Source organism: Callithrix jacchus, chromosome 10 (assembly GCF_049354715.1).
Source record: "Callithrix jacchus isolate 240 chromosome 10, calJac240_pri, whole genome shotgun sequence".
Taxonomy (NCBI): Eukaryota; Metazoa; Chordata; class Mammalia; order Primates; family Cebidae; genus Callithrix; species Callithrix jacchus.
Window position 1 is genome coordinate 23355639 of NC_133511.1, and position 25785 is coordinate 23381423.

The 25785-nt window shown below is 42.9% G+C and overlaps 1 protein-coding gene across 11 annotated transcripts; it reads right to left on the bottom strand.

The window, feature by feature from the left end:
- Positions 1 to 1656: 1656 nt before the first annotated feature.
- ZNF202 (zinc finger protein 202) lies at positions 1657 to 18805 on the bottom strand. Of its 11 annotated transcripts, none has more exons than XM_078339753.1 (9): positions 18694 to 18805; positions 17552 to 17671; positions 17259 to 17344; positions 7387 to 7883; positions 6513 to 6723; positions 6055 to 6143; positions 5034 to 5163; positions 4373 to 4492; positions 1657 to 3889 (listed from the first exon to the last, which is right to left on the bottom strand). In XM_078339753.1, exons 6-9 carry the CDS (start codon positions 6082 to 6084, stop codon positions 2895 to 2897), a joined length of 1275 nt encoding a protein of 424 aa, XP_078195879.1. In that variant the 5' UTR covers positions 6085 to 6143; positions 6513 to 6723; positions 7387 to 7883; positions 17259 to 17344; positions 17552 to 17671; positions 18694 to 18805; the 3' UTR covers positions 1657 to 2894. The 11 variants fall into 11 exon arrangements, with proteins under 11 accessions (XP_078195879.1, XP_009005269.1, XP_078195878.1 ...); XM_009007021.5 differs by having other exon boundaries at positions 7383 to 7883; positions 17259 to 17370; XM_035264945.3 differs by having other exon boundaries at positions 2112 to 3889; positions 7383 to 7883.
- Positions 18806 to 25785: the final 6980 nt, after the last annotated feature.

The window sequence follows — 25785 nt, forward strand, 5'->3', positions numbered from 1 at the left end:
ACCAGAAAAACGTGTCTCTGCCATCTCTGTGGGACTCACTGGGCTTTTTCTCCTCTACTACACTACTGCTCAGCCGAAACAATGTGTCTTCTATAGATCCATTACTTCAGTTGGGCTTTGAAGGGGGTAACAAGTTTCTTAGTGGTTTTGGTTTTAGTACCTTGATGTCAATCTATGAAATTCTTCATGGAGTTCATCTGAGGTTACTAGATTCTGCTCTGAAATAGGAGGCCTAAGTCCCAGATAATATATTTTGACGTTATCTCTTGGGCATTTATTTCTCTTGGGAGCTTGTGGAGACGAGGTTAATATTCCTTGGTTATTCCTGAATTATCTGGTCAAATACCCTTATATTATCATTTTAAATTTCATACTTCATTAGCACATTGCACATCATTTCCAACAACCTGGTAATTCTGTTAACCAAGTAGATTACTTATTAATTTTCTCCAAATAATACCTTTGGATATTTGGATAATATCTTTCCATCTGGCCATTTTCTCCCTCATAAACTTATTTAGTAGGTATTCAAGGATGCCAGAATTCTCCTGCTCACAAGATACCAGAGGGGACCCCTCCGAATACACATCCTGTGCTCCAGCCTCCCTGCCCACATTCAGCTGCCCTGCTTCTTCCCTGCTGCTGCAAACCATGGTTCTGTTTGTTCAGATTTGGGAGACATGTCCCTCCAAGAACCTCAGAAAATTCTGTAATTTACAAAAGGGACGAGATTTAGTGTCAGCATATGAAACTCTGCAAGGAGATCAGCAATAGGACTCTTTGATGTTCCAACAAACTGGCCCAGCCTCTCAAGCTTTCCCTCATGTAGAATTCTAACAGATTTTCATTTATTGGACTAATGCAGATAACTAAGAGAATTAAAAAATCAATTTGTTCTGTCACCGCCAGTATTTTGCCAACCTGCATGAGCTAGGAGAAATGATCTTTTGTGGCTGTGACATTTCACCCAGGACAAACTGTGCTTCGGCTTAGAGAGATGGTTGAGAAATGCCTGCACATTAGGACAGCATCTTCTGCAAACTCCAGACTTGGATCTTACCTCAGAGTGCATATATTTCACCTGACTCTGCTAATCATACTAAGCCTTCCCTTCCTTATGGAAAAATACTCTGTACTCCCAGATTTATTTGCGTATGAATCACCCTCAGAAGTATCAGGACACTGAAGCCCTGGAAAAGGAATAGGTAAGATGGGAAGTCCCAGAAACCAGGGAACTTGGCTGCAAGTTTATTTATTTCATCTGTGTATATTTCCAGGACAATGGTTGACTGGTATTAATACCAGACCAGTCCATCAGAATATCATTGACCAAAATGAGAATTTCCCTGTTGGGCCATTAGAGTTGCCTTATTAACTCTCCCCTATTCCTCTGGCCCACAATGGATTATGAGATAGAGCAGAAGAAACCAGGCACAGAAGACTCTCCCTCTCATGCTTTACCCCCATACCCTGTGCTCCACTTATGGAAGATGTCTCCCCAGTCCTTGCCACTCCCACAATCAGAGCAGGTGAGGTTCATAATTATTCAGCCTCATCTCCATGGAACCTTTAGGCAACAGAGATCCTTGGGCCATCATGAGATGCTACTTTTTAGTTCTTAGTTACACGAACGTAAGAAAAAGCAACCACCACAAATACATGAAAGCTATTTACTCCTGGTGAATTCCTCAGGGTCCCAGGTTCTGGGGTTCAACATTTCCCATGATGTCAGAGTACTCAGGCCAGGGATGATGGGGACAGGGTGTCAGGAGAATAGTCTTGATGGTCTCGCCAGCAACAGCTTTTTCTTATTTTCCATAATTTGGTCTTAGTTGTTCTCCAGTTGTCTTCATGTAAATGAAGTGACCCATGGCTATCATGATTCTGTAATTGTTATAGTGCCTTTGTAAGCTGACACTGTTCCCAAATCCCCTTACTCACACCACCCCTGTGAAGGGGGTATGGAGGGGTGGGTGGGCTTGTGCATATGAGGGAATGCGAATGATTTCATTCTGACTGAATTGTGCTTTGCTCAGTAAGCACTCAATGCTACCACCTCACTTGTAGTAGAAGTGCTAGGGACGAAACCAAGAGACTGGCTGAATAATGGGAAGGTTAAATGCATGAGTATTTTAATAGGAAAAAATATTAAAAACAAAACCAAAACTCATATGTAAAGAGGCTTCCGACCAGGCCCTCCTTTCTAGCAGTGTTTGGCACCTGATAACAATTTGACATTGCGGGAGGGAGCAGCTTGACAAGGTCGACCTGAAGCAGCCTTGAGATTTTTTTTTTTTTTTTTTTTTGCCTGCTTCCATTTCTCCTCAGCATCAAAGGAAAGTGCATGGTAAGAAGGGAATCAGACAGCAAGGGGTTTGTACAGTCATCCTGTGAATATGTGGCAAAGCCATCAGGACGCAAACCTCCTGTCTTGAGTTCAGAGCTGTGTGCTTTAAGACTTGAGCCCTCTAAAGACAGAATCCTTCAGGCTGGTCCCTTCCCAAACCTAAGGGGCTGTCCTTGGCCACTTTCAACTCGAGGCTGTTAAGCAGTCTTTAGGATATGTAACAGCCTATGTTTTGGACAATATAGTAACCACAACCTCTTAAATCTTTTAATTCTCCTACTTTATAACCATGAGATAGAGGCAGCCACACTCTAGTGAAGGGGAAGCTTCAATTCAGGTTGTACTTTGGATGAAACATCTCAAGGTGTAGAAGGCTGAGAGGTTCTGCCCAGGCTTGTATTTAGTTGCGGGAAGAGGTGATGTTGGATTTGGGCAGGTCAGGGAGACTCCCTAGAAAAGGTCTTCCCAGGCTGACAAGAGGGCTCTTCCTGTTCCTCACCTCCCTTAGGTGAGGGCTGAAAGCAGATCTCCTCACCTGGGGGCCTAGCTAGGAGGTCTTTTCTGAGTGGGTCCTCTGATGCCTAATTAAGTGATACCCTCTGCTGAAGCTTTTTCCACAGGTAGGGCACGTGAACGGTTTCTCCCCAGTGTGTGTTCTCTGATGCCTGACGAGGTGGTCCCTGCGACTGAAGCTCTTCCCACATTCGTTGCATCGGCAGGGCCTCACGGAGGCGTGTCCTCGCAGGTGCTTGGCGAACGCTGCGCTGTGGGTGAAGCAGCGCCCGCACTCGCTGCAGAGGTAGAGCTCCTCAGCTGCGTGCGTCTTCCGGTGTGCCAGGTACCGCCTGTGCTCACTGAAGTCCTCGCCACACTCTCCACACAAGTAGGGTTTGCCTCCCAGGTGGATTCTTTGGTGTGTTGTTAGCACAGATTTCTGGCTGAAGCTTTTGCCACAAATAGTACAAAAGAAGGGTTTTTCTCCTGTATGTGTCCTCTGATGCCTGACAAGGTCTGAAGTCCAGCGGAAGTGTTTTCCACAATCATCACATCTATAGGGCTTCTCCACGGATGGAGTTCTCTCAGCCTGGGTCAAAGGGGAGGTTGCTTCCAAATCCTTCCGGTTTGGGGGATATTTATAAGGAGCATTCATCTTATGAACCTTTTGGTGCCTGGCAAGATGCGAGCTTCGCGTGTAACTTTTTCCACACTCCATACATTTATAGGGTTTCTCTCCCGTGTGAGTTCTCAGGTGTCTAACAAGGTGGGAGTTACAAGTGAAGCTCTTTCCACACACAGAACAGTCATGGTGTCTCCCTAACAGTGGGTGGACGGGCGTAGTTTCCCGAAGGTTTGCAGAACTATTCACTTGAGAAATGTTTGTACCAAATCTTCTTTCATGAAGTCTACCTGGACTATCCTCAAAGACTATTTCCCAATCTGGAGTCTGGTGAACTTCTGGTTCTCCCAAAATAGGCCTGTGTATATCCTCCAAACTCAGATCTTCCTGCTCCACACACTCTTCCTCATCTTTACTCCTATCTCCTGTAAAAAGGGCAAGAGGAAAATAGGGGTCACTGTAGTGGCAACAATGCCTTCTACACAATGGGGAGATTTTTAAAAAGGGTCTTGAGATGGCAAGACTAAATGGAATCCCTGTCCTGTCCAAGAACTTTCCCATACGTTATGCTACCAACAAACCTTGGTACGTAGAAATATAATCTTCATTTTACAAATGCAGAGATTGAGAATCGAGGGTTTAAGGGAACTGTACAGGAAATGGTATGGCTGCAATCCCACAAGTTAAAAATTTTCCTTCACCCTTTTGTATTACATTGCTATCAGACAAATGATGGGAGGAGAAAAGATGAGGGAAATGACAGAAGAATTGGCTGTCAAGAGGGAGAAAGCAGTACTGGCTGACATGTTAGAAGAACTGATGAGAAGGGGGCCCTACAGAGAGAGAGAAGCACTGCCTAGAGGAACTGCCGGCTCAGGGTGGGTAAGACCCTTTTTGTCATTCCTCACCTGTGTAGGTAAAACTCAGGATTTCTGGCTCTTGAGTCTCTTGAGGCTCTTGGATATCTGGGACCCAAGGCTCTTCCTCTCTAACCTGGGAGATCTCATCAGGTCTGGGGATTGGAAATGCTGCTCAAGAGAGGGAAAATAGGATATCACGATTGGCTCAACAATTCCCTGTGTTAAGAGCGGACCTTTTCTCCTTGGTACGTTGTGGAGCAAATACATAGCTAGGTCAGGTGATGAAATCTTTCATCTCTTTAGCTTGTGTACTTTTAACCAAGTACTGCATATCTCTTGCCTTTCTTGTGGTTTTCACCTGCAGTTCAATAATTACACCCCTGTAACCTTATCCTCTTTTCCCATATTCAAGAAAGCAGATTATCTCCAACTCTTGTTTTGAAACTCATGTGCTTACTTCAAATATTTCTGTACTAAAGCTATAATATTACAAGTTTGTTTCCCTATTAGAGGTTTCCATTTCCAACCATTTTCTCTTTCTTTTACTTGAGGGACACCATATTTTTCACCTAATCCCTCAATTTTAGTGGTGGGGAAGGTATAAGAGAAGTTCACTGCATACAGTCTAAGGTCTAAGATACCCCAAAATTTCCAGCAGGAAAAAAGATCTCTGTGCTTAGAACACTCTAGAATACTTGAAATTCCTTACACAGAGAGACTACAATTCCACAGTCTTCTTCCAAGACATATTCTCCATAGAATTCTTTCTGTGTTGGATCCAGATCACTCCACTGGTCCTGGGAAAAGCATACAGCCACATCCTTGAACGTTACCAGTCCCTGAAACCACATAAGGATTTCATCAAAATGTGATGCTACAGGTAGCCTTGTATTCTGTCCCTGTTGAAAGTCATACAGTAGGTAGACTTCATCTAGGAGATGAAAGGAGCTTGAGAGTGGTGCTGCTTAAACTTATTCTCAGGGGAGCTGCTAAACTCATTCCCCTAGCATCCTGCACTGGCCCTGCCCCCACCAACTCCACCACTTTCCCTGAGGACCAGCTTATGTTCTCCTTCTTTAAGGTATTGTTTAAAATTTAAGAAAGGTCTTAAAAATCATCATTCAGCTCCCTACTTGACATTTAAATGCTATCTACATTTCTGCAAAATTTATCTTTTCTAGTAAACTTTACCTAACCAACTCTAATCAGTTTCAATGGTTTCTACACTCTATAGCAAAAAGAAAACTTTTTTCCTCAGTTAGGTTACAATCTAAAACCATCCATGAATTCTATTCCTTTTTTCTCTAGCCAGATGGCTTGGTTTCAGGGCTTTGACCATGGTGAATACTTCATAAATGTCTCAGCAGTCCAGTCTGTCATTCTTACAAATGACTATCAAATTTATTCCTAAAAAAAAAAAAACTAAACTAAAAAACCCCTCATTTGACAACTTCAAAGTTGTACTGGAGTGTTACAAAATAATCCCATTTTGTTAGTTCTTCTAGTCAATGGCATATAAATAGGCTTTGGCACCTGTGGATCCAATAGAGAATATTATAATTTATCTCATTTTCTTCTCCCTTTTCTCCCCCGCTTCCAGGCACCTGCAGAACCGTGAGCTTAAAACCGGCAGAGTGTAAATGTGCATCCTGCCTGACCTGTTCAGTATGGCTAATGCCCAGTGGCTCTTCAAACTAATTCTCTGTGGTACAGAGGTAACTAGGGCACACCTGTGATAGAGCAGTAAGAAGAGCAACCATCTCCGAGTCTCCAGAGCTCCTCTCTGTAGGAAGGTCTGGGTCCTGGGGCACTGGAACCTCTAAGAAGAAAAGAAGGCAAAGATCAGCAATATGCAGCATGCCCCAATAATGGGCAAAAATCTGGACATCCCCCACCATCTTTGGCACGAAGGTGGCCCTATCCTTCCTATGTGAACCAAGAAACTGGCCTAAGGGTAGCTCCCATATTCCAATCCCACCACCTACTAGACCATCAGAATGCCAAGAGAACAAGCAAGAATGTTGCTATCTAAGCTTGGCCCTATTTACAGGGGGCTCTAGTTGGTACTGTCTCCTCTTGACATCCTGGATTCTCCATGCAGTCTACGCAGGTTCCTTGCTATAGGAGAAATGTCCCCCTCCTTGCCTGCCTTCTGCCACAGTCCCCCCTTTCTGGTGAGGCTTCCCACCGCTCTCCTGCAGGGGCTGGAGCTCCTCTTCCTGGTGTGGACGCTGCTCTGCCGGTGCCCCCAGATCTGGGCTCTGTGTGGTTTCCTCAGGGGACTGCTGGGGGGTCGAGCTTTGCACGGGATCCTGCAGCTCACTAGGTGACTCAGGCTCTGCTCCTAGATGCACTGTCTCCTCTGACAGGACTTCCTGGCCATGAACATGGACAGTCACCTGGGAATAATTCCAACTTCCAGTCACCATAGAGTCAGGAGGAAGTTCTTGGCTGTCATGGGGGCTTATTTTAGGAGAAGATGCCTAGAGAAAACATACCCAGAGGGACCCAGACAAGGAGGGGAAACTCCAGTTCCACTGCAGCAGGCAGGAGGAGCTGAAGGTTATCTTCCCCAGGACAAGGTAGGGAGTGCAGAGGCTGAGCTGCTCTCTCACATTCCCTAGCCTTGGCCCCCATAACCCAAGGCTCCTTCCATCTCTAACTGTCCCAACTGCAGCTCTCCTTGACTGTTTCCCTAGCTGACCAGCCAGGAAGGAGGGGATCTGTGACTGGGGCTCTATGAGAAACTCTGAGGAAGTCACAAAATTCTCATCTCCAGGAACCCAAGGCTCAACGTTCAAAGAAGGGAAAACCAAAACCGTGACCCTTTGGTGGCTGAGACTCCTCAAATGGTCCCTACATAAGTGTTTCAAAATCCAGAAAGTCACACTCATACACACACATCCCCCTAATCCATTGGGGCTCATGGATCTATAAGCAATCCAAGGGCAAAGCCCATTAATAATTTATGGGGATCCTGTAAGCCCTCCCCCCAAATCCAGCCTTCCAGCAAATAGTCCCCCTCCACATCACACAGATCAGGACTCCCCCTCCTCACCCACCGCCTTGGTCTCCTGGGTTGTTTCTGCAAACCCTCCACCAGCGTCACTGCTTCCTCGCCACTTTCTGGCCGTTGGCCCCGCACCCAGCTCTGTAGTTCTCCAGGCAGGACGGTAAGAAACTGTTCCAGGACAAGCAGCTCTAGGATCTGCTCCTTTGTCCGCCTCTCTGGTCTCAGCCACTGGTGACAAAGTTCTCGGAGTCTGATGAGAGCTTCTCTAGGGCTTGCTGCTTCCTGGTAACGGAAGCGTCGGAAGTTCTGATGGGAGGTCTCCAGCACTGGGTCATCCCTCTGTAAGACAGACTCTGGCCTACAGGTGAAATCATCTTCCAGTTTCACCATCAGAATTCCCTCTTCTTCCCAAAGATCCTGGTCCTCTGGTTCCACGGCTGTAGTCATTTCTTGGCTTTGGGGTGGTCTCACACCATCTAGAGCAGCTCACACTGTCATTAGCTCCCAGCCTCAGCCTGGACACACCAATATTTCCTCCCACGGGCCCTAGGTAGAGAAGTAAAGACAAACAATAGTATAAACATGAAACTACACAAGGACAACAGTCTGAGCTCAATCATAATCCTCTACACAAACTTCTTCAAATGCTTAAATCCTCCTTTCCCCAGCTTCCATAGCCATAAATCAACAGATCCAGTTGGGAGAGGATAATCAACTAAAGGTATGGTCCTCTACCCCATTTCCTAGGCAAGGTTCATACTCCACAAGAAAATACTGTATCTCCACTCAGTGAATACTGCCAATTTCACCTCTAAAGGCTCCAAGTCTGTTCCCTCCTCTTCCTTCCTACAGACCGCTTTGGTTTGAGCCTTCGTCGTCTCCTGCCTGGACTACTACTGTAACTTCCCAAGATCCCCGCGGTACTCAGCTATGAGCAAAGTGCATCAGAATTACTTGTGGAGGTTTTGCAAAACACAGTATCACACAGTGTTTTTCAAACACTCTGATTCTCAGTCAATCCAGGTAACTGTATGTTTCGAAATGTTACATGCAGTTCTAATGTGTATCCATGGTTGAGAAATACCAACCATGAGGGAGGTGTGTAAGGTCATGAGCGAAAGTCCTGGAGTTAAACTGCCTGCGTTTGAATCCTGCTCTATCGTTTACTAGGTATTTCCACAGTGGAACCATAGACATGTTCTCATTCTCCTTAAGCCGGTTTCTCTGTCTACAAGAGGGAGATAATAATGGGTTTCATCTAATAGGCTTATTGTAAGGATTAAACGTATTACTGTCTTTGAAGTGCTTAGGAGAGTGATGGCACCAGCTATCATAATATGGCATTGGCTATTCTTATAATTTCAACTATGTTACTCAATATTTAAAAACAAACCCTTTTTAAAGTAAGATCAGTTCCAAATCCTGGAAATGACATGAAGCTCTTTATAATCAGACCTCAAGCTATTTTTCAAGCTTCAGATCCTATCATTTCCATGTATTGCCTAGTTATAAAAAATGCATTGCTGATCTCTCTACAACAGGGTGCCTTTTCAGCCTCCATATCTTTCTGAAGGTTTTTACTTCTGCATAGACTATTCTCCACCTTTCACCCATCCCCTTTCCATGATACAGAGTATGTTCTATTTCTTTTTAACGGCCTTATCATTTTTATTCCCACGATTTACAGCTTAGGTTCCTCTCGCTTCTCATCTGGATGACTGCAACCACCTCCAAATGCGAGCTACCTGCTCCAGGTTTGTCACCTTCACATTCCCACTCAGTATCACCAGAACGAGCTCTCTTGGCAAATGTGCTCATGTTCTTTTCCTATCTAAGATCCTTCCATCACCCCCTGCTATCTTGTTAATTGAAATACAAACTTCAAAGTATTATACATTATGTTGACATTCATCTTGTTATTCTCTTTGCCCTCCTCTCCAATCCTTTCAGATACATACTACACACACACACACACACACACACACACACACACACACACACATACATGGAAAGCAAACAAGAGTCCCATGTTCTTTGGCTTTTGAACATGATGTTTCTTTTCATTCTTTAACCTTGGTTAGGTTAAACTTTAAAATTTTTCAAGACGTAAGCTAACACTTTGTCTTGAGATGTTTTCTTTGATCCCATTTCCCCTACTCTTAGACATGGTTAGAAATCATGTAAGTCCTCCCATAGAGACCTGGGCACCTTTCTATCATAGTATTGGTCATATTACATAGCCATCGCTTATCCTTCCTGTGTAACTCTTTGAAGTCAGGGACTATTTTCCATCAATCTCCAATACCTATAATAAAGTACACAATAAATGCATTTAAAATGAATAAAACTCTACTCTGAAGCTTCTTCCTATTGTTAACAGGAAGAACCACTGTTCCCTCCATTATGCTTTTACTATCTTTTTTATTATTCACCATATCCTGTTAATTCCACCCTCTAAAAAAACGCCTTTCAAATACCTCCATCTCTTCCTTTCTATTGCCATTCCCACGGTTGAGCCATTATGACCCACTAGAAGGTATTAATAGCAACTTAAAAAAAATTACAATATTTTCTGCTCCTAAATAGCACTGGCACATAACAGGCACTGATACACTGGAGACATGACTTAGTTCAACTTCCATGACTGGTTTTCTTGGTCCTGTCCCCATTCCAGACCAGTGTCCACAAGCAGCTAAAGGGCTCCTTCATTTCTCAATCCTTTTGTGCTGTACTACAGCTGCCTCACATCCACGTTCAAGGTTATCGATCCACTCTTTAACAGCTGTGTCTCATCTGTTGTTGCCCGTCAAATGAGTTTATAGTCAATTACTATATTATCTTTATTCTTTCTCAAAACCCTCTTAATTCATGCTCTTATGACATTGTTTTCATTATCCTCATCACTTGCAACATGCTTTCAGTCTATTTTGGATGGTTCCGATTCCTAGATCTTCCTGTGTGATTTTTCCTCTGCTATCTCTACCTCATGGTGGTTTGTTTTCTGAAGTGGCTTGTATTTTTTTAAAATCTTTTTACTTCGGGAGTCCTCAGAGCCCTGGTAAATGTTAGCTGCTTGAGTGTAATTTCATTTGTTTCTTCCTAAATGCTAATGGTTTCAATGATCTTGGATCAGTTTGTTTATTCTTAAGACTGTCTCTCTGTTGCCCAGGCTGGAGTGCAGTAGTGCAATCATAGCTTGCTACAGCCTGGAACTCCTGGCCTCTCAAGTAATTTTCCAACTTTGGCTTCCCAAAGCACTGTAATCACAGCCTGTGCCACCATGCCTGGCCAAATCAGTTTTTATGTTAATTTCTCAGGGTGTTCCTGAATAATGTTTTTAGTGTATTATTTGGACTGATGCCTTCAAGTAATGTTTGGCCTATCCAAGGCTCTGGATAACCTACTTCCTTGTACTTTTCCTGGGACAGTAGGAAGATTTTTAAAGGTGCAGGTTTGCAGGCTGCTCAATTCCATAACTTTCACACTGCATCAGCTCCCCAAGTTGTATCTCCTTGTTGGAGTACCAGTATTAAAAGCTCAAACCCTAGAAGCTTTATTTTGGTTTGGAATCTCACTGGGCCATGGTAAAGTCAGCTTACACTTATTCTTCTAGCATTTATTTCTTTTTCCTTCTGGAACCTATATGCTTTCCTTTAGCTTTTAAGAAAGAGAGACAAGGAGAGACGGTATGGGCAGATGGGCAGACAAGCACAGGATTTAATAATGGGCAGGAGGCCCATCCACATTAGCTCCACATATGATACTCCCAGTAGGTGAGTGGTGAACTTCCTAACATACAAAATCTGCCTAAGGCTTCCCAGTAACCTTAGGATAACATTTAAACTTTTTTAAATTTGATACACAAAGCCCTTCAAAAGCTGGTCCCCACCACCTCTCTTTCCTTCCATGACTGCCAATCCCATTGAAAGCCACTGCTTGAATTACTGTCTTTCTTTTCTATACCCTTCCTGGGCTTTCCTGACACTGTTCACCCTGTCTGAAGCACCCCTTTCCACCCTCTTCACGTGGTTAACTCTACTCATCTTTCAGATCGCAGTTTTTCCAAGATGCCTTCTCTGGTCCTCCCAGATGCTGCTGCCACAGGAACCTGTATCTCCCCCACAGCAGCACATATATGTGTTTATTTTTTGTGTCATAAAAATTGTTCATCTTCTGTTGAACTCATTGGACTGTAAAGCTCTGAGGTCAGGGACATGCTGCATCCAGCTTGATGCCTGGCACACAACAGGCACTTGTTTCATATTTGAAGAACGCAGAAAACGCTTAATAAGATTTAAAAAGTCTGTTTCCAGAAGGATAGATACCATGTCATATTAACCCATATTCATCCATTTGTCTAGCAAACTGTGTGCTGGATAAAGGCATAGATAGGAAAAAAACATTTATTGTTTGGATTGTGAGTAACGGAATTCTCTTAGTGGTTCCCGAGGTGATGGAACCACAACTCATCACAAGAATCTGCAGGTTGCACTGGGAATAATCCAAATGCAAGTCACACAACACTGGGCATTTGAAAAAAAAATCATTTTCCATTGAGGATTTAAATCAATTTTAATAAGCACAAAATCAGACATCAAATAATTAAATGCAACTACAATACTGATTATTTATCCAGACAAAACTTTCCAACCCCCGCCCCAACTCCTACCCCTGGAAGGTAGAATTAATATATAAGGTCTTTTGGCTTAATAAAAGGACTTATTATCTTAAAGGTTTGAGAACTGACATCCAGTGAAGTAGACTTGGAATCCTCATTGTTTTCATGCAGCGCTAGGTACAAGAGATTCCACAGTATGGATCCTACAACATATACATTGACAAAAGAGTTCCTGGCTTTCAGAGGGCTTTGCTCTCCAAGGAAAAAAGAACATGTAACAGCGCCACACAAAACCTGCCATTTAAAAATGCCCTTCGGAAGTCACAAGCTGAGATTTCTGTTGCTTGTTTTGCATTTACTTTGGCAGCCTAGGAAGATGAAGGAAAACAGATTAGTAATCGAGGGAATGAAGGAAGAAGTCTTGGTGGGCAAAAGACGAGAAACGAGTAGGAGGTACAGCAGTGCTGTGCACGGCACCAAACTGGGTATCCGAAGATGTACGACCCAGCCCCAGATACCCAAGAAACTGGAGCTTCCTCAAGGGTTTCACGAAGTAACATACACAAGAGACCTTGTAAAAGGTAAAGCCCTCTGCAGATAACCACTCTCCTAACTCAGTGATTATCTGAGATGTGAGAGCTTTATGAACTGTGTTGTGCAATTGTCAAGTATAAATATTAGAGGCAGAAAACAGATGTTGTTTTTATTCTATTATTAATGGGATATACTATGCCACAAGTATACCTTGCAATTTGTTGCTTTTGCTGTTCTAGTATCTTTTCTCAATGTCTGTCCCTGGAAGAGTTCCAGAGTAGGATAAAAACTAGAGAGAGAATAGAGAGAATATGAAACCAGGCCAGGATTAAGTAAGAGATGGTTCCAGAAGACACTAAAACAGTATCTGCAAAGATGCAACCTAGTGTCTTGAGTGTGTGTTCCTACAATACATAGGACAGGAGAGAAGATATGAAGGTGTGCAATCCTTTGTGCAATCCTCAGAGCCCAGCTATCTCTGCCCCTTATCTGAAGGTGTCACGTGGCAGTGAAGACCCAAGCTCAATTCTCTTGAGAAGAACAGAAAACCACAGGCAATGAAAGAATATCCAGTTCTCTGCCTTAAAATGCTACTAGCTAGGGTGATCTTTCCGGACCCTGAATGGCAGACTCTGTAGTCATGTACTGTCAACCTAAAGGAGAGACAGTAATCTGCCTATTAACTGGCAAATAATCTTCAGAAGAAAATAGTGATCAGAACTGAAATTATTACATTTAGTAGATATTTATATCCCTTCCAGTCCCCATTCTTATTTTCTACCTTAATGCTGGCCTACACTTTGGGAATTTTAATATGACTGCTTGCTGGGGCTAACCAGGGCCTGTCAACAGCTCCTCTCAGTGTTCTAGAATAGAAATCCACTAATAAAATCTGTTAACTGCTCTTTCTAATGCTGTTGCTATTCTTTCAAATGAAAGACTAGCCCAGTACAATCCTTCTAATGGAGATATTCTTTTATTCTTAATTGTCCTATATGCAAGCTTTTATCTAGGCTTTCCATATATGGTTAGGGGCCTTGGAGTGCTGGATCTGAATTCCTGACCTTGCTTATTATCCATGTAACACAATCTCCCTAAGCCTGTCTTAGCCTCAAAAATGTGGCTATTACTACCTATCTCATGTGGTTGTTTTAAGGAGTAAATGAAATAACCTATAGAAATCCTTCAGCATAGAGTGTGGCATAGGGTAGGTGCTCTACGTATTTCATTCGTTTTTCCTTCAAGCTATTTGAAATCCTTTTGGGAAGGAGGCAAGATTTAAATAAGCAAACGGTCGTTTATTTCATCCTAATTACAAAAAATAGATTGCATAAGGAAAATCTTGGTCTGTTTATTGTTATATTGAAGAAACCATGGTAAACCAAAAAACAATTCTTGTCTTGGAGGCACTTATGAAGTAGGATTAAATGAGTGTTGGAATACAGATGAGACAGAACCTTAAACATAGGTTCTCCCACTGAAGATCATATCAGCAATGCTTCTAACTACCAATGTATCAAAGTCCTCTCTACTCCCTGTAACTGGCAGGAGACAATTTGAGGCAAACTCAGTGTACCAAGAAGTCCCATGAAAACTTAACCTAGATGACACAATGAATGAAAGGAAACGCATTCCCTGGCTTTTGGCCTTCTAACACATGATCAGTATGCTTTAAACCATGTTTAAAACTGTTTCTGTAAAATATTTTTGCTACGTAAGTTTTTTTTTTCCTCTTCATAAAAGTAGTATTTGACTAGCAAGGGGAGAAATGGCTCAAAACTTGTTACAATAGGTTTCAAAGAAAGAGAATACGGCATAGAGAAAGGGAAGACAGGAGGAAAGAAACAGAGGTCAAATAAGTAGGAGGTAGTACAGGGAAGTCAGTGAAAGCTAAGACACAAATATCTTCCACCTTGAAATGCTGTAGATTTTATGGTTAGCCTCAAGATACTAGGTAGGAATAAACATGTCATTGAGAGTAAATATAAACACAAAAATTAAAAATGAAAATTATAATAATTCACTTTCTTCTTAACTAAAATGTTTTTGGTGGTTTTATATATGGTGGGCCTAAGAGGCAATACCAGGTAGTAGATAGCTGCCTTCGAGGAAGGGTGACCTGTGTTCTGTCCCCTGCCCTACATCGTAAAGATGTGTCATCTTGGAAAAGTCACAGCAGCAGCTCATGTTGAATCCTGGGACGATTCTTCATCTAAAGGTAGAGAACTGGACCAGCTTTTTGATGGCGATGAGGGGCTTTGAGAGGAACAAGGTCATATAGCATCTCTGTTGGATTTGGGCCATAATGTATCAGCCTAGGATATTGAGAAAGATTTACTCAAGAGTTGAGGAGGGCTAGGGGCCAAATACAAATTTTCAAGTTTTGAGACAAGGTTTTACTTTGTTGCCAGACTGGAGTGCAGTGGCAAGATCACAACTCACTGCAATCTCTGACTCCCAGATTCAGGCCATCCTCCCGCCCCAGCTTCCCAAGTAACTGGGACTACAGCACATGCCACCACACCTAGCTATTTTCTAATTTTTCTGTAGAGATGGGGTTCTGCCATGTTGCCCAGGGTGGTCTCAAATACCTGGGCTCAAGTGATCAGCCTGCTTTGGTCTCCCAAAATGTTAGAATTACAGATATGAGCCACTTCACCCAGCCTCAAATACAGATTTATTTTATTTATTTATTTTTTGAGACGGAGTTTCGCTCTTGTTACCCAGGCTGCAGTGCAATGGTGCGATCTCGGCTCACCGCAACCTCTGCCTCCTGGGTTCAAGCAATTCTCCTGCCTCAGCCTCCCAAGTAGCTAGGACTACAGGCGCGCGCCATCATGCCCAGCTAATTTTTGTATTTTTAGTAGAGACGGGGTTTCACCTTGCTGACCAGGATGGTCTCCATCTCTTGACCTCGTGATCCACCCGCCTCGGCCTCCCAAAGTGCTGGGATTACAGGCGTGAGCCACCATGCCTGGCCTCAAATACAGATTTTTAAGAGGCCATATTTATATACCTGGTCATCATGGTCATGTTGGTTAGCCTCCATATAAAGCTAGGCTTTCTAACCTTCAGGAAAATTACCCCAAAGCAGTTACTGGCCTAAATGAAGCAGGTCAATGTATAAACCTCAGTTTAAAACAGAACATCACAAACTAACCTGAAGCAAGAAAAGGAGGGGACATCAAACCTGACACCCATCCTGATGAGAGCAATAGCTCTCTTTTGGCAGTGAGACTTATGTATGCAATTCCTACAATGAACACAGTCAATGCCAATCACACAGTCTGAGGAACCATCATCTAATGGGAAATAACCCAACATCATATATAATAGAGCTGACCTGAGGCTTTGCTATAGATAATTCATAACGGCAGTAAATTCAAGTCATTTACTTTGTTTTCAGCTTTTTAATTAACACACCCTGTGTGGATACCCCCTGTTCTATGTCTGGATGACTTCATTCTGGCTTTGCTCAAGGCTCCCCTGCATTTGAGGAGATGATAAAGGATGGGATCCCTGCCTGCTGAACCAGAGGAATCTGAGGAGTACCAGGTTCCCACTGAAGACCAAATCATGACCCAAAGAAGTAATCCCAGAAGTCATTCTTGCTGTGGGCATGGCTTAGTGTCCGTCTCCTCACTGTGGGCCCTGCCCTCAAGAGCAAGGATCTCCTTATTCATTTTTATATTCCCAGTGCCTACCACTTTGTCAAGCCCTTAGTAGAAAAGGTGCCCAATAAATGCATGTTGAGTTTAATTTAGCTTTCTATTTCTCCTTCCCCAACTTGTATATATTCTAGAAACACTGAAAATTCAGAAATCGGCAGGGCTCCTGGGTAATAAACCGTTCACAGGGATAGCTGCAGGAATTTGGCATTAGCATTCATTCCAATCTCTTGGGGTAATCAGGTGGCATAAGCATAACCTGCTTTACTGTATAGCATAAGGTCAGGGGAGAAAAAGTTCAAGAGGGGAGAAAGACAAGGGATGGAGATCAACCCACAAGTATCTACTGAGCATCAATTGTATCCCACACTATTCAAGGCGCTGGGCAGAGAAAGACAAAAAAAGCAGAAGGTCTGACCTTAAGGAACTTAACAGGTAGTTAAGAAATAGCAGGATTTTAGCAATACTAGGAATTCACAGCAAAAGCCCAGAATACAGGTGTAATTTATATGATCAAAAAGTGATGTCCCTATCAAGAGAATTAAGAAAACCAACGGGAAGAACTCATCAATATTTCACCTCAAATTTAGCATATAGTACTCAGTTAAGTACACGTTCTTAATTTTACGAACAAAATATTCAGACCTAGGTGATTAAATTATCCACAAAAGATCAGATTACTAGTTTCCAACACAGAAGTGCTCAAACAAGGGTCTTCTGAACCCCAACCTACTGCAAGGTGATACTACATTTGGCCAAAAGGTAGTTGTTCTCAAAGTGAAGAACCCAGATCTGCAGCATCAGTACCTGAGCCTTGTTAGAAGTACACATTCTCAAGCCCAGCACAGACCTATTACCAGAAACTCTAGGGGAGGGCCTCAGCAGTATGTGTTTAACAAGTCCTTCAGGTGCTTATAGTAAGTTTGAGAACCATCACCTGAAGCAAACGAACTAAATCTGAAGTTCATGCGGAAAGCCATTGTTGGCTACATTAAAGGGTTTGCTGGTGAGAGAACAGTAAAAGCAAGGGGTCTAGAACTGTTTCACATTTTAAATCTGTGCCAAATTAACTGGGGAAAAAAATGTAAATCTGTAACTTACCTCATCTGTACAATTTGTAATGGCTGAGTCCCTCACATTGTAGTAAACCTTGTTGTACCCTTGGAATGACTGTCTACTGCAATATACTATAAAGAGTACAAAAAGTGTATAGCTGGAGGAAAAAGGGTGAAAGATTATGAATCCCAGGTGTTTGGTCCTAGGAGGAAAAATGCCTGTCCTCTCTCCAACCCTGCCCACCCTCTTATGCTACATAGTAACAGCAGAAAGTTCTCCAAGACTGCTCCGCGTTCCCACGCTTCCCACCAACAAGCCTCTCACGGCTATCCCACAACCTTTCTGAAGTAGCTTCCTGGATCAAGCCCCACGGGGCAGCTTAGAAGAGAAGCTGGGAGGGATGAGAGGCTCCACTAGTTTTCCTTGTGGCTTCTGAGTGTAGCTGCCCTGGGTGTCACCTGCAGAGCGTGGATAGAGAAAAAAAACAACAGTTCTAAGCCCAGCCTCTAAGGGAGAGCCTGGGATACGGCGCTGCTCCCCAGGATCAAGGTGGTTCAAGAAAGGCTGGGTCTAAGAGTCTCCCTCTGGGGAGGTCAGTACAGATTCCAAGGCAGACAGGATTATCAAAGCGCCTAGGCGATAAGAACATTCATTGTTCAGAAAAACAAAAATTAAACTGACAGCTTTCTGAAAGAACACAGCCTATCCAGGGCACGCAAACTAACAAAGTTTAAATCAAGACAGACAAGAAGCAGGTATACTCCTGCTAAAAGTAATGCTAGTGCTGGGAAGAGGTGCCAAAACTGGCTGTTAGGAGTGGGAGAGGAAAGTTGCAAGTGGAGACAGCAGCTACTGGCTTGAGGGGAAGCTCAAGAGTCTGTCACAGTGGTAGCTGAAAAGCCACTGGCCAGATGGACGCCAAGGACTACTATCATCACAGGTGATAAGATCACGGGTGAGTGTATCCGAGTGTGTGCGAGGGGAATGAAGGGAGCTTGGGGGTGTAAGGAGATAGGGCTCGCCGGGGCAAGGAACCCGCGGAGATGATCTTAAGCAATCTGAGAGTCGGGGTGAAAAAAGGCTGAGGAAAATAAAGGGGCCTAGACCACTCCTCCCTCTGTTCCGGGGGGACAGTGGCGCGGAAGCGATGGGAGGTACGAGGTACGGACTAACTACATTTCTGCAGGCCCCAGGAGGGGGCGGAGGGCGGTGGCTGGAAAGGGAAGGAAGCCAGGAGCGCCATCCGCGTCCCCGGAGACACTGGCTCTCGCCACCAGGAAACACAGAGGCCACAACGTCTCGGTCCCCTCAGTACACCGCCGCCGCCCCTTCCCCAGGACACGGTGATTTCCCCAGGCTCTCGGGGGGCGGGGTCTCCGGTCCCTCCCCCTCCTCCCCGCCCTGCCCTGCCCGGCTCTGCCCGATCTGGTCCGGCCCGGTCCAGCCCGGCCCGGCCCAGCCCAGGCCCCTCAGCACTCACGGCTCCGACAGCTCCGGCGGCTCCTCCCCTGCCCCGGCTTCTCTCCCACCCACTCCCGATCGAAACAGCGCCGCCGGATCCGAGCCGCGCGGGGCCTAGCGGGTCGGAACACGTGGGGCCTTTGCGCCCGGAACCGGAAGAGAACGCTAGCCCCGCCTTCTCGCCGCGCTGGAGCCTTTCTAGGCTGTGGGAGGTTTGGTCCTCTCCGCTCTCCGCGGGTTGCGGTTCGGGTGTTCGCCAAAGACCCAGTGCAAAGAAGCTTTGGACCCCACGGCTTCCCTTTGCGACCAACCCTACTCTGCAGCGAATAAGTTAATATCTTAGGCTTTTCATTTATACGTATACCTTCTGCAAGATTCTTCTTTTTGTTTTCTGTTTTTAGTCTTTTGTGTGATTGTTTTGGATACATCGATGTGTTTTTCTTGATATTTTCTTTGCATTGTCTGCGGCAGCATGGTAGAAAAGGGCAGCGTTAGGTTTGAATACTGGCTCTTGCATCCACCATCAGCATCAGGGCCTCGGCCCAGTATCTCCCATCTCTGAACCCTAGTGTGCATCATATTGTGACATGGTAATTGCCCCATAAACTGCATACCTCGACCATACTTCGGCTTTGCATGGAAACTGCTCTCTGTAACCCCAATGTGATAGGCAAGCAGTCCAAACCCACGCCATCTTGGCCCCTGTGACTTGTAATAAGTAACTAAGGTCTGTAATTTCCACCCTACCCAGGCGATGTGTAAACTAACGCTTATCTTGATTTCTGTGAACCACTTAAGTAACAATCGGAGTGTCCAAAGTCCCCTGGCCCTCGGAATGTCCAGAGCCCCTCACCCTCACCCCCACCCAGGAGGTGGTTTATGGACTGTCCAAAGTCCACTGGCCCTCAGAATGTCCAAAGCCCCTCGCCCTCACCCCCGCCCGGGAGGTGGTTTGCGGAATTCCAAAGTCCACTGGCCTTCAGAATGTCCGAAGCCCCTCACCCTCACCCCTGCCCAGGAGGTGGTTAACGGGCATAAAAGGTCTTGACACCCTTCTTTTGGGGCCACGGGTTAGAGAGACCCAAGTCCTCCGTGGCCGCCTGCAATAAAGACCCTGTAATTTGGCCTAGTCTTTGTCTCAGTGGTGATTTCCCGCTCTCTCGGTTACAACAATATAAAATGGGCATAATAATACCTTTACTGTGAGGACTAAATGAGACATTGCTCATGAACTGATTGGAACATCAGAAGCTCAGAGAATAGTATTGTTATTTCTTTTCCTTTGAGGGTTGCTTCGTATTTCTTTACTTTCAGGCTGTCTTCCCTGATCTCATTTGTTCATTTTTGTCTGTTCGGTGACATTTCTGCCCATACCTGACATTTTCCTTTGCTCTCTGTCCCTTTTACCCTGTAAGTCACCACTCTCCACATGCCATGTGTCACTTCATTTGCTGGGATCTGTTTTCTGGGTTTGAACCGAAGGTATTAGTTACTTTTGGTGGAGGGAGAGTGTATTAGCGAAACAGAACTAATAGATGTGAACCCAGAAGGTGGGACAAACCAAGCAGGGAGGGGTCTTCCAGGTCATAGGTAGATAAAAGACAAATGGTTGCATTCTTTTGAGTTTCTGATTGGCCTCTCCCAAAGGACGCAATCAGATATGCATTTATTTCAGTGAGCAGAGGGGTGACTTTGAATGAAATGGGAGGCAGGTTTGCCCTAAGCAGTTCCCAGCTTGAATTTTCCCTTTAGTTTAGTGATTTTTGGGAGCCCAAGATGTTTTCCTTTCACATAAGGTATATATAAACATATAAAAGGAGATTTATTATAAGGAATTGGCTCACATGATTATGGACATTTAGAAGTCCCACCATCTGCTCTTTGCAAGCTGGAGAGCCAAGAAGGTTGGTGGTATAATTAGTCTGAAGCTGAAGGCCTGAGAACTGGAAAGGGACTGAGGTGCTGGTATCTGAAGGCCAGAGAGCAGGAGGAGATGATGTCCTAGCTCAAGAAGAGAGAGGTGAATTTACTCTTCCTCTGCCTTTTAATTCTATTTGGGCCCTCAATGGATTGAATGATGCCTAGGCTTGTTAGTAAGAGTGATTTTCTTTACCCAAACTACTAATTCAAATGCTAATCTCTTTTTCTCTCTCTCTTTTTTTTTTTTTTTTTTTAGACGGAGTCTCCATCTATTACCCAGGCTGGAGTGCAGTGGCACGATCTCGGCTCACTGCAACCTCTGTCTCCCAGGTTCAAGCAATTCTCCTGTCTCAGCCCCGCTAGTAGCTGGTATTACAGGCATGTACCACCAAACCCAGCTATTTTTTTTTTTTAATATTTTTAGTAGAGACGGGGTTTCATCATATTTAACAGAAATACCCTCAAAGACACACCTGCTAATAATGTTTTACCTGTTATCTGTAGTCAAGTTGACACATAAAATTACCCATTACAAAGAGGAATGTACATTTCACGAAAGCTTACTGTGTACCAAATGTTTTCCCCAGGAAATCTCATTGAATATTTTAAAATATTAGTATTAAGTGCATAAATAATACATGACAAAGTTCTTCTAAACATTTAAAGCATTACAGTGTTAAGGAAAAAAACTATTCAGTGATACTTGTTAAAGCATGGTAAGGGAAACCTGATTCAGTACCATCACGAAAGGTAAAGAGACCACTGCAATGAAGTCTTGCTGTAGGGACGAGAGATTGGGCTCAACTTCAAATAAAAATGGGCAAGTAAGAATGTATAGTCAAAGAGCTTTGATGAGAGTTTGGGACGTCGATGGATTGAAAATTACTAACGAGAAACTCAGGAAAAAAAAATTAAAATAATAATAATTATTATTATCGGGATTATTATTATTAAGGGGAATTCTGGCTAAGTCAACGTAGTAGGATTCTTGCTGAAGACAGAGGCCAGGGTGACCAGACATCATCTGGGGGATGGTGGAAGCTGAGGAGCCTGATCCGGTATTAAGGATGGTCAGAGAGCGAGGATTGGGGAGTTCCTGCTAAAGGACTTAGCAGAGTTCTTTGCTAACAGTAGATCTTACAAGGAGGTACACCGATATGTCTAGGAGAAGTTTCGGAGCCTGACAAGTTTGGAGAAGAAAAGAGATTTTGTCAATGGATAAAGCTATGACATTTTGACCAACTCTGGCTTCCTCTTCTCTCTCCAGAAGTTAGCTATTCTTATGACCCGAGTGTGTTTATCGTCCAGATCTTTTTCTTTCTTTTCATGTACTATGTACATATGTATCCACTAAAAGTAAATAGTATTATTTTGTGTGTACATGTGTGTATGCCTGTGTGTTCATGTTGAATTCTTCAATTGGTTTTCTCTTAGCAGTGGGTCTTGGAGATCTGTTGATGTGGTAAATAAAAATCTCCCTTATTCCTTCTACTTTCTGCTTACCATTCTATAGTCTGAATAGCCATTTGCCTATTGAAAACATATGTCATTTATAATCGTTGGGAATACAAACAATGCTATAACAATCACCGTCTTTGGGCATACATGCAGTGATACTCTGAGATGGATACTGAGAAAGAGTACTGCTGGGTCATAGGTTGCACACATTTAATGAATACTGCCAGGTTTTCCTCCCAAATGAATGCGCCTGTTTACACAGTGCATGAGATCTTTTTTCCCATATCCGTGCCCTTACATCATGTTGTTGAAATTGTAAATCTCGGCCAGTCTAATGGGCAAAAATAATGTCTAATTGTTTTACTTAGCCTTTCCATCATTAATGGTGAGACTGAACTTTCTTCCATACATTTGCTGGTAATTTGTAATTTTCCTATGAGTTTTATTCTTCTGTTGGACCTTTTGTCTTTTAAAATTGTTAGATGTTCTTTATGTATTCTAGATCCTAATCATTTGACATATATCTTGTAAGAGACATGTTAATTTTATGTGTCAACATGACTAAGTTCATGAAAGCCTACTATGTACAAGATGTTTTTCTCTATTCAGCTCCTTGAATATTTTTAAATATTAGTATTAAATAAATATTTTCCTTAACTTTACAGATTATTGTTTAACTTTGTAATATTACAGTTTCAGATCTGTTATACTCTTTTCCCCAGTGGCTTCAAATTAGGTGTTTTATTTAAGAAATCTTTTCTGAACCAAAGTCATAAAGGCTCCTCCTGTATTTTCTTCTACTACTTTTTGCTTCTCCTTTTTTATGGTTAAATTTGGAATTTATTTTTGTGAATGATATAAATTGGGGATTCTAATCTGATATCATCAGTGGTAATCAGTTTTTACTTTGAAAACATGAAGTATGAGATATTCACATGATAGAGGATATATCTGCATACAAAGGATACAATCCGTATGTGATGCGATCTGAATTCTGTCAGTGCAGTTATCTGGTCCTTCATTTGTCAATGATTGTTTGAGTGACTGCTATTGTAAGACACCATGGTTGGTATGTGGAATAGAGCAGAGAATAAGGAAGAAGTAATATCTGCTCTTGTGGATGTAACTTTCAAGTGGTATGTGTATGTATGATTTGAAGGACTTGGGGAAGAAGAAAACAGTTTAAATAACTTATACAATGCACTAACTGTGATTATTTAATAATGATTAATTAAATTAATTACAGTGGTTGTAAGTTCTCCAAAGGAGAAACACAGAGTGCTATGAGAACTTGTAACCCGAGGTCCTAATCCTGGTGGTGGTGCTGTTAGAGAAGTAGTTAGGGAACGCTTTCTTGGGTAGTGACCTTTGAACTGAGTCAGTGGAATGACTAGGCAGGCTGAGGCTGGGTTGAGGTTGGGAGATGGGGTATAAATCACAAAGTTTCTGAGGCAGATCGCAATTGATTTAGAGGTTTATTTTGCCAAGGTTGAAGACACCGCGTGGAAAAGTAGACACAAGTTACAGTAGGATGTGTGGCCTTTTCCAAAGAGGGTTTTGAGGACTTTAATATTTAAAGGAGAAAGAGCACGCAGGAGAGGAAGGAGGAATGAAAACAAAGGGGAGGGTAGGCAGCTAGCAAGCGGTCACATTCTTGTGAAGCTCTGACCAGCACCCAGGAATCCAAATTTTACAGGTGAAAAGAAAGTAGTGGGGGACAAAGTCAATTAAGCATAGATCTGCATTTTCCATAAGATGAAGTAAATATGAAGGAAAGTAAACGTGTCTAGAAACAAAAGGAATTTCAGAAACAAATGTGTTTAGAAACAAAACAAAACAAAAGGAAGGCAGTTTTTCGTGATTTAGTTCCCCAAGCTTAGCTTTTCCCTTTGGCATAGTGAGTTTGGGGGTCCCAAGATTTTGTTTTCCTCTTACTGAGGTGAGTGAAAAGCAATACTTCAAGTAATGGAAAATAGTGTATGCCAGAGTGCTGGGATAGGAAGGAGCCTGGTGTACTGGAGAAACTGAGAGGAGACTGGTGTGGCTGCCATCTGAGAGCAATAGAGAAATTTGTGAGGCCTGAGGAATCTGTGGACAGAGATCAGACCTGATAGTCTAATAGTCTTATAGGCCAAATTAACTGCTAAACTTAATGGGAAGCTGGTCAGGTATGGTAGCTCACACCTATAATCCCAGCACTTTGGGAGGTCGAGCTGGGCAGAACACTTGAGCTTAGGTGTTTGAGATTAGCCTGGGAAACATGGTAAAACCCCATTTCTACACACACACACACACACGCACACTCACACACTCAGCTAGGTGTGGTGGCATGTGTCTGTGGTCCCAGCTACTCGGGAGGCTGAGGTGGGAGGATCACTTGAGCCCAGGAGATGGAAGTTGCAGTGAGCTGAGATTGTGCCACTGCACTCCAACCTGGGCAACAGAGTGAGACTCTGTTTCCAAACAAGTAAATTAATTAAAATAAAATAAAATAAGTGGGGAACCATTGGAGATTTATAATTAATTTTTTATTTTTATTAGTTTTTTTATTATTTTTATTAATTAAGCAACATGATTAGATATGCACTTTTATAAGGTCTTTCTGGTCACTAAAGAGAATGGAGGGGACCATGAGTGGATGAGGAGCGATAACTTAGGAAGCTATTACTGTAGATCAGGTACCTAGACTAAAGCAATAATAGTAGATATGGAGGGCATCGGGTTATTTCTTTAAGACTATCTGATGTATTCCACAGAAAACTGTGGAATAAAAAAATTAAAAATTTAAAAATTTGTGGACAGTTAAGAAAAAAATTAAAAATTAAAAAAGACTATAGAGCAAAAAACTAATTGTTAGAAAAATAATTTTTGTTAGAAAAATAGGATAGAGAGAGGTTATTTTCCAAAAGTTGAAGAAATGGCAGGGGTAATTAGTGATAGGGAAGTGAGCTCGGCTGAAAGTGTGTGCATAGGAGTTCCACTCTCTTAGTTGTTCAATCCAAGTCTGGCTGAATATCAGGTATAGAAAGTGAATGGTTCTGGAAGAGCTATGTCCACATGGCATTTTTATAATTAGAGTCATTTAGACTTGCAAGAAGAATTTGTAATTCAAAGTGACCTGGTGGTGAGCCACTTGGTCAGGCACTAGATTAGATACCTTGGTAACTATATAATTATCTGCATCCAAATGTGTCTGTATTGTACTTTATATTTTCTCATATATGATTTTTACACTTTGATCCCCAAGTTAGTTGGTCATTTGTGAATATCATGGAATGATAAGATCCTGATAAAAACAGAGATGACTTTAGAGATATTCCTTAAGGAAGACAGTAGTCTGAGACACATTCTAGTCTGAGACACATTTGAAAAATGGTCTGTAGCTGGATAAGCCTGGAAAAGACCATATACTCTATCCTTCTCTTGGAAATGTATAATGCATGTGAAGATCCCTAGAAATGAAAAAGCAAAGCTGAATTTATTGCTTGACATGTAAGGGAGGGCTATATCATTCAATGTGATGTGAGCAAGTCTTTCTTAGTTAAAAGAGGAAAGATGAAATCTAGGATAAGAACTGGAAGTTTTGCCTCAGTAAGGCAGGACTTTGAAGACTATCATTGATTGGTTAAGGAGAGGATTGTAAAGGATTATTTTGGAATGGCAGTTGCTCTGGTTTTTAATAATTATGGGACAGGTCTTTTTTGTTTCCTTCCAACTTTTATTTTAGGTACAG

Coding starts and splice junctions, on each gene's coding strand:
- ZNF202 (XM_002754529.7), bottom strand. CDS start 7,784: ATGACTACAGCCGTGGAACCAGAGGACCAGGATCTTTGGGAAGAAGAG. Junction 6,724..7,382: donor CCAGGAGACCAAGGCGGTGG/GTGAGGAGGGGG, acceptor AATTATTCCCAG/GTGACTGTCCATGTTCATGG. Junction 6,144..6,512: donor CCAGCCCCTGCAGGAGAGCG/GTGGGAAGCCTC, acceptor TTTTCTTCTTAG/AGGTTCCAGTGCCCCAGGAC.